This window comes from Bos indicus, chromosome 21, assembly GCF_029378745.1.
Source record: "Bos indicus isolate NIAB-ARS_2022 breed Sahiwal x Tharparkar chromosome 21, NIAB-ARS_B.indTharparkar_mat_pri_1.0, whole genome shotgun sequence".
NCBI lineage: Eukaryota > Metazoa > Chordata > Mammalia > Artiodactyla > Bovidae > Bos > Bos indicus.
The window spans coordinates 65,422,551-65,436,870 of record NC_091780.1 but is presented as its reverse complement, the minus strand read 5'-3'; the positions used below and the strand labels follow the sequence as shown (position 1 = coordinate 65,436,870).

The following is a 14,320-nucleotide window of genomic DNA, read 5'->3' as shown; positions in this document are numbered from 1 at the left end:
GGGACAGGGTCCTCCCGAGTGGCACCTTCTCCCGTGGACACACACTGAGCTCCAGTGGCAGGTCCATTTCAGGTTTTTAACCAGAGTCTGCTTGGCACCCCGAGGAAAGTGCTGCCGAGTGAAGGTGAAGAGAAGGATCCAGCTAGGGGTAGTCTCTGAGATTCTGGACCCCAGGAACCCTTTCTCTAGCTTTGCCCAAGATTTTGGATGACCCAGGAGACACAGAGAAACTCCCCGGCCGCTTGTGAAGGTAGCCGGTGAGGCCCACAGGTCCACCAACACCAAAGAAATGTCCCTTCTCAGGTCCTTCTTCCAGATCCTGAGCTCCTGGCCCTGGGACGACGCCTGGTGTCCAGCGGGGGCTCAGTTATTGAAGTGTGTCCTCCTCCTGCCATAGGGAGAGGGAGAATTCAGAATAAGTTCTGGGTGCAGATGCAAGTCCGCAGTGGCTGCAGACTCCTTCCCTGAAAGCTGGACCTTCCAGGACTGGTTTCCTCGTCCACATGTGGGGCAGAGAGGCTGCCTGCACAGAGATGCTGGGCTTGTGACTTCTGACCTGAGGCTGCAGGCCCCTGGCAGTCTCCACTTCACAGCTGGGTCCTCTGACACCAGGCACCGGGCTGCAAGCGGCAGGGCTGAGCGGGCATCTGAACTCAAGGGCTGCCCTGTGTAGGCTTCCCTAGGACCCAAGTGCCCGGCTCTCACTGCCAAAGCTTTCCCTACACCCAAGACCAACGCTGCCCTCAACCTGTGAACAGGAGGACCTGCTGGGGTGTGGGAGTCCAGGCTCTGGGTCCAGGTCCTACCCCACTATCAACCGGCCCTATGCTGGCACCTCTGTGAACCTCAGGCTCCCTGCCAGGGGGACAGGGTGACAACAGCTGCTGGCACGCCTCCCAGGACTGCTGTGTTGCTATGGGTGACACAGAGAGCCCGTCACGGAGTCAGCCGGGCGGTGCCTACCCAGTCCACACCCCGAGCCCATCACGGAGTCAGCCGGGCGGTGCCTACCCAGTCCACACCCCGCGTGTCGGGGCTGGGAGGCTGCAGGGCTGAGAGCTCCCCACTGCCACTGGACGGACGGGCCGCGGGAGCCCAGAGCTGTGACCACCTCCCCTGGGCGCCAGGCTGCCACGCCCCTTCCCCACCTCCACCTCCTCCTTTATCTCCAGCTCTCATCTGCATAAAAAGTTTGGTTTGAGGCAAAACTTAGTCAGAACTGCACAAGTACAAAGAATCCAAATAAAAAGGCTTTTTAACATAAAGCTGATGAAAGAGACAAATGGAGAGTAATCAAAACCTCATTAGGGCAAATAAGCCACCGGCCTGCAACACCGCAAAAACGGATGGTGCCCAGAACCCAGAGCCAAGGGCGCTGCGTCTCCCAGGCAGCCGCCCTGGTGGGAGCCAGCACTTCAGGACGCCCTCACCGGCCGGCAGACACCCTGCACAGCACCATCCGGGGTTCGGGATTCTCACTGATGCACCCAAACCCTGGCTCCCAGGATGGTGGGTCACCACTCCAGCTCTGCATTAGAATCACCTGCAAAGTTTTCAGAATGCTGGGCGCAGAGACCACCTGCAGAGGGGCTGGGTCTCCTCTAAGGTTCTGGGTGCTCTGACCACCAGGTCACCAGTGAAGACCAGCAACCACTGGATGAGTGACCGGCTGGTTCATCCCCCTGCCCCTGTCTAGGGCACGATGCCTATGGAGGGCACCTGAGAAGAGCGTGTTAACAGATGCTGGCTCAACTTCCAATTCAACTGGGAGGGCTCATCACGTGGGATTTTTTTTTAATTGGTCTTGATTTAGGCCGTTAAGTCATTCCTGCGATAGTTCCTTCCCATCCGCCCAGCACTCGGCCAGGCACTGGGAATACAGCAGAAGTGAGCAAATTCTTGCCCTCAGGGAGTCTACGCTCTGCAGGGAAGGCACACCAGAGTGAGAGGCTCTGACAAGGGGCAGAGATGAGACTCCAGGAGGATGGGAAGGATGGTCCAGAACATTGCCCTGCCCACCCCTCCGCACCGTCACCTGCATGAGGACACTCACCTGCAGTGGGTCTGGGACAAAACTCCAGAAGGAGGTCATGACACCAATTCAAGATCTGCAAGTCAAGACGCCCTTTGCAAACTTAAAAAGAAAGAAAGGAAAGGGGCTCTACCGGTGGTTAAGATACAAGGGGCACTGGTTTGATCCCTGGTCTGCGAAGATCCCACATGCCAAAGGGCAACTAAACCCCAGCACCACAACTACTGAAGCCCACGTGCCCCAGAGCCTGTGTTCCGCAACAAGAGGAGCCACTGCAAAGAGAGGAGCCCCCAGCCAGAGAAAGCCCGCGAGCACAGCAATGAAGACCTAGCAAAGCCAAAAATAAAGTTGTATTTTTAAAAATATTTTTTAAAAATAGAAAGAAAAGCTGTAGAACAAGCATGGAAGATTGACGATTCAGGTCAAACCAACACTAGAGCAAAACTGTGCGGGCCTGTCGGAGCGGATCTCATCCTGAGAATTACCCGAGCAGGTGCAGTCGGTGTTTTTGAGGCCTGGGGGGCCTGAGTGCACCTGAGGCTCCTTCTTGGGCACAAAGTCCAACAGTGCATCAAAGCCCGCTCAGCCCCAGCCCGCCCGGGGTTGGCCCTGCTTACAGAAGGGGAGAGAACTGGGGCAGAGGCCGGGCTCCCAGTTCCAGGAGCCACGTGTCCTAGATTCTCCAGGCCTGCTCCAGTTTGCAGCGCCAGAACCTGCTCAGCTGAGAGGTAATTTGCTGAGGTTGGAGTTCCATAATTTACTCTTGTAAAAAGGATGATTCACTAAATCAGTTCAGTTCAGTCGCTCCACGCCAGGCTTCCCTGTCCATCACCAACTCCCAGAGCTTACTCAAACTCATGTCCATTTAGTCGGTGATGCCATCCAACCATCTCATCCTCTGTCATGCCCTTCTCCTCCTGCCTTCAACCTTTCCCAGCATCAGGGTCTTTTCCAATGAGTCAGCTCTTCACATCAGGTGGCCAAAGGATTGGAGTTTCAGTTTCAGCATCAGTCCTTCCAATGAATATTCAGGACTGATTTCCTTTAGGATTGACTGGTTAGATCTTTTGAACTATGGTGTTGGAGAAGACTCTTGAGAGTCCCTTGGACAGCAAAGAGATCAAATTAATCAATCCTAAAGGAAATCAATCCTGAATATTCATTGGAAGGACTGATGCTGAAGTTCCAATACTTTGGCCACCTGATGTGAAGAGCCAACTATTGGAAAAAACCCTGATGCTGGGAAAGATTGAGGGCAAGAGGAGAAGGGCGTGGCAGAGGACAATATGGTTGGACGGCATCATCGGCTCAGTGGACTTGAGTTTGAGCAAACTCTGAGAAACAGTGGCGCACCGGGAAGCCTGGAGTGCCGCAGCCCATAGGGCCACAGTGTCGGACACGACTGAGCGACTGAGACAACAAGGCACAACAGCAGTCCCCAGTGTGATGACTTCTGGGGCTGAGGCCTTTGTGAGGTAATCAGGTTTGGATAAAGTCATAAGGGTGGAGGGCCCATGGTGAGAACAGTGGCCTTAAAAAGGCGTAGAGATCAGAGGTTGCCCGCTCTCCATCATGTGTGGACACAGCAAGACGGCAGCTATCTACCAGCCCAGAGGAGACCCTTCACCAGAACGCGACCACACTGACACCCTGATCTTGGAGTCCAGCCTCCGCAACCATGAGAAATAAGCATCCACTGTCCACGCCCGTGGGTTGCAGTGCTTTGTTCCAGCAATCTGAGCTGACTAAGACATCATCCTGCGGAAACAGAATCCGCATCCTAACGAGAGCCCCGGCCAGGTGCTCTCCTACGTAGGGGAGGGTTGACAGGCCTGCTGCGGAGATGACCTCTTGCTGCCCCTTTCCTGCACTACTGGGGAAACCCAATGGAGGGAAGCTTTCGCCTAGAGATTCCCCTACAATCAGCCAGCTAAGCATGTGGGAGAGGGAGGCTGGGAGCCCAGGTCTCCTGGAGCTGAGGTCAATACGCTCTGGCAGCCCATCGGGGCTCTGACCCCCACGGTAACACAAAGGTAAGGCCACAGAAATCTTGGGTTCCAGACCATACCCACATTTGGGCAGACTGTCAGGAGACAAAAAGCATCAGAAAATCTCATGCTGGCAGCATGGAGCCAGCGCCAGTAAGCAGGCTCAGAGGGCTAGTGCGGAACACAGCCTGCCGACCGGCCGGAAATGAAGTCAGGCACTGCAGAGATGAGGGATGTGCTCTGATCATCAAACCTGAGTGGAAAGAGATTGGCGGAGAAGAGAGAGAGGAGCCAAATCGCCCATTTGCTGTAATGAATTGGGCTGGACCGGAGAAGCCCAGAATCCTGACATTGATCATGCAGCTTAGCTTAAGGAATCATAAAAGTCTGTCTATGGCTGGAAAGCAGCTTTAATGTCATCTGTTCCAACTGCTCCTTGGGCCTGGCAGGAGGCTGTCTGGCCCTGCTGTCATGCTCCAATGGTGGGATCAGCCGTGGCCTTAGACACCTACCCCTTGCCTTCAAAACGCAGACTTACTTTAACCCAGCAATCTGAATTCTGGGGCCCAAGCTGCAGGAAATAAACTGCAAGTGTGGAAAACACTAGACGCACAAATGGGCCTGACAGCAGAACGTACAATAAAGCAGACTGGGTGGTTTGCCTGGGGACGGTAACAGGGAGAGAAAAGGACCCGCATACCCCTGACTGAGGCATGGTTCTCTGGAAACAACGTTCTGTGTGCACACGATTTCCACAGGGTGCCCATAAAGGGGTGAGGCACGGGGGGCCCCACCTGGTCAGCCAGGTCAGGGGGATCAGCCACGACCAGACGTGGGGTGACACACGCCACAGCCAGACCCATCTTGGCAGGGTCAGCCAAATCCTAACTGTGTTGGCTCTACGGACCATGCGGTCTTCGGTTCAACAACCCGACTCCTGCTGCTGCGGTGTGAAAGCAGATGTGGCTGCTATGCAAGTGAATGACCAGAACTGTGTTCCAATAAAACTTTATTTACAAACACAGGAAGTGTGTCAGACGTAGCCCTAAGCTTCAGCTGGTCGACCCCTCATCGCCACCTTTACATCTACTAGCTTTAAATGGCAAACCGAAGGAAAGCAAATGTCCTCCAAACCAACCTCGGGAAATGGTTTAATAAGCTGAACCACTTGAAATATATTCATTTGATCCATATTTATTGAGTGCCTGCTGTGTCAGACACACATTCTCAGTACCGAGGACGAGGCAAGGAGCAAACCAGCCAGGCGTGCGGGGTCCGAGGGATATACTGAAAATCTACAAGAACTCATCTCACTGTAAGGAAAACCCTTAGAATGCCGTGTGAAACGTGTGAAGCGAAATACAAAACTATAAGAATAAGACCAATCAACGTTTAAAAAACACACAGTGGAAAAGAACACTGAAATAAAAAAAAAAAAAAAAAGGCAAGTACACGTTACGAATGTTCACCTTCAGCTGGCTCGGCCACCCCTTCTATTTCTAGTTTCTAATTTTTTCATACAAAATCACATATTATATGAAATAATAAAATCCTTCCCATTGTCCTTTTCATATTTATTTATTTGGCTAAACCAGATCTTAGTTGATGGCACATGGAATATTTAGTTATGGCATGTGGGATCTAATTCCTTGACCAGGGATGGAACCTGGGGCCCCAGCATCGGGAGCACCAGGGAAGTCCCCTTCCCATTATTTTTAAAAGAGGAAATCTGTCATGATTTTAAGGTAAAGTCTGCGTACCTCCTGCAGTTTTCCTGCCTGCCCCCGAAGGCAATAAGAGCCACACTGCTCAGCCCTAGGTGTCTGCACGCTCGCCAGGCAGGGCTGGAGAGTTCAGCACGCTGGACAGAGCCCCACGCCCCGTGGGAGCGCAGCAGGACTGCGGAGAGTCACCTTAAGCGGGCACCTTTGCCCCTCCTCTCTGGCCCTCCCGCTGGATCCACAGGAGGCGCTTGGGTCAAACCTCTCAGATGAAATATTCATTGAAGCGGGAGAGAGAGTGATCCCCTGAGTCTGGCTGGTGCAAATGTAACGAGCCCTGTGACCCAGCGAGGAGGACAGGCAGTCGGATTGTTGGGGAAAAGGAAGCAAAAACAAATGCTGCGCGGTCCCGTTACCCACGTTACTAGCTTGGGAGAGGACTGGCAAACGTGCCAGTACCAGTCTCAGCAACATCTGCTCCTAATTGCTTCTCCCCTAGCGTTCTCAGAGCGCATCAGCTGGCGTCTGCCCTGGGAGAAAATCCGATATTTTGAACAAAGTCTTAAATCAGATGGCGTCCTTGACGAGTAATTTCTTACGTGGTTGCTCTTCGGGGCTAAAAACAGTAAGCGCACCTCCGAGGGACGTGGCCGCCAGCAGGGGCTGGGTGACCAGGAGGCCCCGTCAAACGGCATGACTAAGAGTTTCCATCTCCAACAGCACTTCCCAGTGTTTTCTTTCATTCTCCATGTATTTATAGCCCAAACATGAGTGTTCCAGTGCTTTTATAAGTCCACGTGTCCACTTCTTTATGGGTAGCTTTTCTCTCTTTTCCAAATATTTTTGTTTAAAAAAAAAAAAAATAGTCTCTTTGTAAAAGAAAAAAATGTGTGTTTTTTCTTTTAAAAAAAGAGTACATCTCTCTATGTCTAATTCTCCCCCCTCTGTGTGAGGCACAATCCTGTAAGCAAGATACATATGGATGGAACATCCTGTCCTCTTGAAGGAAACTGTTTCTGGTTTTAGGTTCTCCTCAAAACACGAGCCTCCCCCGTCCACAGCCTGGTGGGAGAGCACCTTCCTGCAGCTGCTGATCCGAAGCACCAGCCTGCCTTCTGAATCCAGCACTGGAGACCTCACCCCGCCACCTTCCACCCCAGCCATTCGGAACGGCCTCTGCTCAGCGCAGACCTGCGGGGGCCGCTGCACCTGCCGGGACGGGGATGCCTTTAGGCAGCGGCTTTTGTGCTGCAGGTGCAGCAGGCTAGAGCCCTTCAGCACGGGACCACCAACTCCCCTGGGTCCCAGCCAGAGGACGGCAGTCTCTGACATTCCGCAAAGGTCAAGATCGATGCACGTTTCATCATGAATGACCCTGCAGCATTTGAGAGACTGGGTGCCTCCTTCAGACCAGGGGCGTTGCTTTCAGGGCTTGAAACAGACATCCTGAAACCACTGGCTCCCCAGAGGTTCTTCCTCACTGCCCCTCCCTGAGTCCTTCTTCAGTCTTGATCCTGGCCGCCCCTGCTCACAAACCTCCCATGGCTCCCCACTGTTAATCCAAATCCAGATGCATAGCATTAAAAGTCTCTCTGCCCGCCTGTCCCACTGCCTGGGGCCCATTCCCAGCCGTGTCGAGCAGGTCATTGGTCCTGTCCAGTCTCCCACAGTCTGCATGGTCGCCTCCATCTGCTCATTCAGTCAACCAAGTTCTGCTGAGTGCCTACCACGTGCCAGGCACTGGTCTAGGAGCTAGAAGTCAGCAGCAAACGAAACAGACAGAAAGCACTGCCCTGGAAGATTACATTCAAAGGGAGGGAGACAGACAAATAGATACGTACAGCCATGGCCAGATGATGATGAATGACACAGAGAGAAGTGAGGTGCGGGGGGACTAGTGAACGCCAGGGCTGCCCGGCACCTGGTCCAGGAAGGCCTTCCTGCAGAGGCAGCGTTTGAGCAGGACCCTGGAAGAGGGAGGGTGGGAACCTCTCCATAGAAACCCGGGAGGGGCGCACTGCAGGCAGGAAGAGCAAAGGTGCAGAGGCCCTGAGGCAGGGATGCGCCGGCGTGCTCTAGGTACGGCTAGGAGGCTGCTGGGACCAGAGCGGCAGAGAAGGGGCTGACGGGACCAGAGCGGCAGAGAAGGGGCCCCTGTGGGCCACTGCAGGGACACAGCCCTTACTGCGAGTGAGACCTGAGCCTGAATGGTGCTGACCGCAAGAGTGACACATCCGACTTTCGCTATCACGGGCTACCTGGCTGCTGTGTTAGGAACACACTGTCAGGGGCTGGGGCTGGTGCGGGTGGGGTGGTGTTGCCACGAAGACATTTATCAGAAAGGAAAGCGCTGCCATTACCCAAGCGGGAGACAAGGGCGGCTTAAAGCCACAGTTACAAACGGATCTGCTGATGGTTCGGGTGTCGGGGGATGAGAGCAGGAGCAGAGAGCGTGATGATGGGTTTGGCTTGAGCAACCAGAAGGATGGAGATGCCATGTCTTAAGTGAGGGAAGCAACGGGAGCAGCACGTTGTGGAAACGGATGAGATTGGACAACTGCTTCTCTATGGGACTGATGGGGACTAGCCTTTAAGCCCCGAAGGCAACACAGTCTCCGCTGTGAAGCCGTCGTTGCCCTGAGTGAATGCTGGCCCCGCCCCAAGCCCCCTCCCCTCACGCACACACATAGACACACAAAGAGCACCCCTCCGCACCACTGATCTGTATCTAAATATTACTCCCTTGAGTAACCCAAGGCTGATTCACTTTCTAACATCTGGAAGCATCTGCACACAGTAGGCGCTCCACAAATATTTTTAGCAACATGCTTGCAGAGAACTGCACCTACGACGCTTTAATATCTAATGACTCAAGACTGTTCTTTCAAAACATCTAAAAATTATGCTTTGCACTGATTACATATTAAGTGGTAATTACTCCACCTCGAGGGTCCTATATATAGATGCTGACCCGCCCCCAATCATTCAAATTGTCCAGGAAGCTCTCCTGGAAAGGCCAAGTGCGGACGATGGGTGTTACCTTGCTGGTCCTTATGTCCCAAGCTTTCATTTCGGAGCTGAAGCCGCCACATACAAAAACACTGTGGTCTCTCGGATGGAACCTCAGGGCGGTGATCCTGAAGTCACTCCGGCTGCTGAACAGCTGGGTTCCTGCAACACACGAAACGGAGAGAGTCAGAAGATACTCAGGTCACAAACTAAACATCTTAACATTAAGACGCCACCTGGTACGGAGCCACAGAACACAGCCACCTGGGCCCAGGCAGCCAGGGGAGAATTTCTGGAATCACAGCAAGGGTACCGTCTGCCCTCACTCTCAGGCTACCTGAGATCCTCCACTAGCTCAACCCCACCGCACCCCTACCCGCTGGGATAAGCAATGTGCCTGAATCCACGAACACCACCTGTTAGGTGCACAGTAAACCCATGCGCATCAACCCAGTTAAAGCACATGGCAACCCTAAACCCACTTTGCAGTTTGAAGAAACCAAGGCTCAGGAAGACTGAATAACAGCTCAAAGCTACACAATTAATACCATAGATTACTCATCGGGCAGTGTAAAAACCAAGAGCGGGATGAGCCAAAGTGATTCTTCTTAGGATCAGCACCTTACAATCACACCCTTACGGCTTGCAATAGGATGCGGTGGGTGCGGTTTGCGGTAGAGTGTGGCAGGTGGGGTGCCATCAGACCCTGAGTGATCAATGAGAGTGTGACATCACAGTGACTCAGGCCACAGGCTGGAGGAAAGGCGTGTGGACCACCGTTTCTATCTGCCATGATACTGCAATCAAGCACCCTCAGGCACTGTGCAAATGTCTGCCTGTATGCACGTAACTCTGCTGTGGAAAATATCTTCTTTATCACCAAGATCACTTAGAGGTAAGCCATAAAAATGCCAGAATTGTCGATCATTTAGAACAGGTCAGACTTGGGGCACGTGGGGAACGGAACTTCTGCGCTGAGCCAAGGGATATTGGCCTCCAAAGCCAGCGTGCCTTCCTCTGCACAGTGCCACAGCCCAGGAGGGGCATCCTTGACCACCTTTGGCCCTCGAAAACCCTCCCCTGGACTGAGGTGGAGGCAGTTAGGGACCTAAGAAGCCGGAAGCCAGTGCCCTGCCAAGATCTCAAGCAGAGTCTCCTCTCACAGGAACCCAGGAGATGCGCTGGGCCCACGGATTCAGAAAGCACTTCCGGAAGGCCACCTGGCTTTGCCTTCAGGACCATACTTAATTAAATGCTCTAGCAGCTCACCAGGTGAGGAGATAAAAGTCATCAACTGGTGCTCTTGAGAGTTACAGCAGAAGTCTTGATAAAGCCAATTTGCCTAGATCATTGGTCTCCAAACTTGTCTGACAGCACAGGAACACCCTTAGGCATACGATGCCAACACGGGTATATTTATTTAATAAATAAGTGACACAGTGTGCTACTGTACCAATGTATTATGAATATAAAAACAATTACCAAAAAAAAAAAGATGATTTTGAGACAAGGACAAAAGGATAAAATAACCCATATTTTAAAACACACTTTAATATGCCATTTACTAAGAGTAGCAACAAACCTCTTGGAAATGATTAAACCAAATGAGTTGTGATATTTTTAGTAAGAGCAGCAGGACTATACTTATTCCATTTTTGTAATCTAGGGACCTTTCATTGACTCGGGGACTTGACAGCAGCTCAGTTACAGCCTCAGTTTAGACCCTGAAGTTTTCCAGAGCCCCAAAAGCCTCCTTCCAGAGATTCGAGGAGCCAGAATGGAAGACATTTACTGCTGGAAACAGGAGAGACATTTCCCACTTTCTTCAACCACTGATGCAAAGGATTTTATGAACATTTTGCTAATAAAGCTCCATTTCCCCTAATGCAAAATAATGGCTCCTGCAACTAATCTTTAACAACCCAATTCACAATCCATTGAAATTTTCATTTACAGGATTTTAGAGCAGATTAGAAAAACACTGTTCCTGGGTTAAAAGTGCAAAAATCAAAGTTTTAATAGGTGATACATTCACATCATTTGGGGCAACAAAAATTACAGAATAATACAAATGATTAAAAACATCTGTTTTCAAAATGTCCTCTCCAGGATACAAACTTTTTGGAAAGAGGCTACTCTCTTGCTCTTTGTTAAAGTATCACCTTTACCTTGATGGATGATTAAACATGTTGATTTTTTTTTTCCCCGAATATCTTCTAAGGGCCTAGAGTTGGCAGTCACTTGTCATCTGAGGAAATTCTGGAAACACTTGACTTTTTGTAAGTGAAGACTCTATGCCTCCTTAAGCTCAATAAGCCCCTCCACTGTTTTGCTACAAAATGCAACACACAGAGATCTCCGTGGTCATCGTGTGTCATCACGACGTGCTGTCAAGGGCTGGCCAGTTGGGGTCGCACTGCTGACTACAGTGAAGGGACCATGAACAGTGGCCTCGCTGTCCAACCCGAGGGGAGCAGTCAAGGCAAATATGGTTCTCTGCCCGGCGCCACGTTGAAAAGCCATTTACAGCTGGGACTGTAAATAGCAGTGTGGCAAGAACAACCATGCTGGGCACTTGTTCTTGAGTCACAGGAACATTAAAGAAGGACGCACGTGAACCAAGGTGGGAAGACGTGATTCGCCCAAGGAAATGCATTGTTCGAGGCGTAGTAAGATAACGCTGATATGCTGTCATAATACTGCTTTTCTAATAAATAACTCCCCTGTGAAGCATCAGGAAGATGAACAGACTTGTAGTGTTCTGGGTGCTGTGCCCCTTTCATTAGCTCAAAAGACAAGCAACTCTCTCAAGTTAACCAAAAAAATTGCTTCCCGGGGAATGAATCTCATTGGAAACCTGGTACTTCTTGTTCTCGTTCTTCCTCTTTCTTTGCCTTTCCTGAAACTTGTCTGGAACCCAAACTCTTCCTCGCCTTTCTGCTACAGTTGAAACCAAGTCAGAAAACCATGGTCAGAAACCAAGCGTGGGACTTCCCTGGTGGTCCAGGGACCAAGACTTCACAGCCCCAGTGCAGGCGGCCCGGGTTCAATCCCACGTTCTGCAAACTGAGAGTCCGCATGCCACAAGTCAAGATCCCACGTGCTGCCACCAACACCGAAAGATGCCACACGCCGCAACTAAGAGCCCGCGCGGCCAAGTACACAAATATTTAAAAGGAAGATGAAAGAAAGAAACCCAGCATTTAAGAGCCCAGTTAGCAGGCTCCCCGTCCAGGAAGGATGGAACAGAGGCTGCCAGCCTGTGCACCCCAGGGCTGGCCTCAGGAGCCTCGCTTCAGCCAAAGGGCTGGGGGACCCGCATGGGGGCTCAGCGGAAAGGCAATCATCACGATCCCTTGTTGGAAAAGGAGCGTCCAGGTGCCGCTGCAGCCCCCGCAATGCGAGAAGGCCCTAGCAGGCCACAAGTCTTCTCTTCAGAAGGAAACAACTGTGCCTAATGCCGACTTCTTGCTCATTTGCAATTCACTGCCAACCCTTAATTCCAAAAGGAAAAACAAACTATCTGCCTGGAGAAAAAAAATAATCCTCCCTGTTTCTTGGACCATATCATATAACCATATGCTTATTTCAGGAAAGGCAGTGAATTAGCCATGTTTTTTCAAAAAGTGTAGTGATACAGTCTTGCCAGCAATGGTACGGATGGGGGGCGGGGGAGAGGAGAGGAAAAGTGAAAGTCGAGCTGCTAAAAGATAATGACTGAACATTTTTGCTGAAAAAAAAATGTATTTGACTATGTTATTCATTCTCCATTCCCTAAAGAGACTGAGAATCTATGTCTTTTAAGTACTAAAATTTTCCAGTTGGAAGACAAGCCATAATTTATATCTTTTTTTCCTACTTTTACTTGTAATATCTCGGCCTCTGCTGTATTTTCTTTGTTAAAAGGGACCAAAACTAAAAAACGTTTCCATTTTTTAATAAGCTTCAGTTCAGTTCAGTTCAGTCGCTCCGTCTTGTCCAACTCTTTGCGACCCCATGGACAGCAGCACGCCAGGCCTCCCTGTCCATCACCAACTCCCGGAGTTCACTCAAACTCATGTCAATTGAGTCTGTGATGCCATCCAGCCATCTCATCCTCTGTTGTCCCCTTCTCCTCCTGCCCCCAATCCCTCCCAGCATCAGAGTCTTTTCCAATGAATCAACTTTTCACATGAGGTGGCCAAAGTATTGGAGTTTCAGCTTCAGCATCAGTCCTTCCAATGAACACCCAGGACTGATCTCCTTTAGGATGAACTGGTTGGATCTCCTTGCAGTCCAAGGGACTCTCAAGAGTCTTCTCCAACACCACAGTTCAAAAGCATCAATTCTTCGGCGCTCAGCTTTCTTCATAGTTTAACTCTCACATCCATACATGACCACTGGAAAAACCATAGCCTTGACTAGACGGACCTTTGTTGACAAAGTAAAGTCTCTGCTTTTCAATATGCTATCTAGGTTGGTCATAACTTTCCTTCCAAGGAGTAAGCATCTTTTAATTTCATGGCTGCAGTCACCATCTGCAGTGATTTTGGAGCCCAGAAAAATAAAATCTGACACTTTCCACTGTTTCCCCATCTATTTCCCATGAAGTGATGGAACCAGATGCCATGATCTTAGTTTTCTGAATGCTGAGCTTTAAGCCAACTTTTTCACTCTCCTCTTTCACTTTCATCAAGAGGCTTTTTAGTTGCTCTTCACTTTCTGCCGTAAGGGTGGTGTCATCTGCATATCTGAGGTTATTGATATTTCTCCCGGCAATCTTGATTCCAGCTTGTGCTTCTTCCAGCTCAGCATTTCTCATGATGTACTCTGCATAGAAGTTAAATAAGCAGGGTGACAATATACAGCCTTGACATACTTCTTTTCCTATTTGGAACCAGTCTGTTGTTCCATGTCCAGTTCTAACTGTTGCTTTCTGACCTGCATATAGGTTTCTCAAGAGGCAGGTCAGGTGGTCTGGTATTCCCATCTCTTGAAGAATTTTCCACAGTTTATTGTGATCTACCTAGTCAAAGGCTTTGGCATAGTCAATAAAGCAGAAATAGACGTTTTTCTGGAACTCTCTTGCTTTTTCCATGATCCAGCAGATGTTGGCAATTTGATCTCTCATTCCTCTGCCTTTTCTCAAAACCAGCTTGAACATCTGGAAGTTCACGGTTCACATATTGCTGAAACCTGGCTTGGAGAATTTTGAGCATTACTTTACTAGTGTGTGAGATGAGTGCAATTGTGCAGTAGTTTGAACATTCTTTGGCATTGCCTTTCTTTGGGATTGGAATGAAAACTGACCTTTTCCAGTCCTGTGGCCACTGCTGAGTTTTCCAAATTTGCTGGCATATTGAGTACAGCACTTTCACAGCTTACAGATCCCTAATTTTCGAGAGACACAACCTAAGGAGGTCTGGGGTGAGACTGTAATGCAATCAGGGCCCCAGCAACCTGTGCAAAGCGAAAGGTGATACCGAGGAGGGGTTGAGGGTCACACAGACCCAGGGCTCATCCCAGCTCTGTCACTTTCAGGAGAGCGACCCTGGGCAGGCCCCTTCTCCGCGGAGTCACGTGCCCTCAAA

General features: G+C 50.5%; 1 protein-coding gene across 5 annotated transcripts in view; it reads right to left on the bottom strand.

Moving 5' to 3' along the window:
• WDR25 (WD repeat domain 25) overlaps positions 1-14,320 on the bottom strand; it is a 145,619-nt gene that overhangs the window by 34,811 nt on the left and 96,488 nt on the right. For all 5 annotated transcript variants that reach the window (XM_019983921.2, XM_070775720.1, XM_070775723.1 and 2 more), the window contains one exon: positions 8,782-8,912. In XM_019983921.2, coding sequence (XP_019839480.2) covers positions 8,782-8,912 — 131 coding nt within the window. The remainder of the gene's footprint in view (positions 1-8,781; positions 8,913-14,320) is intronic.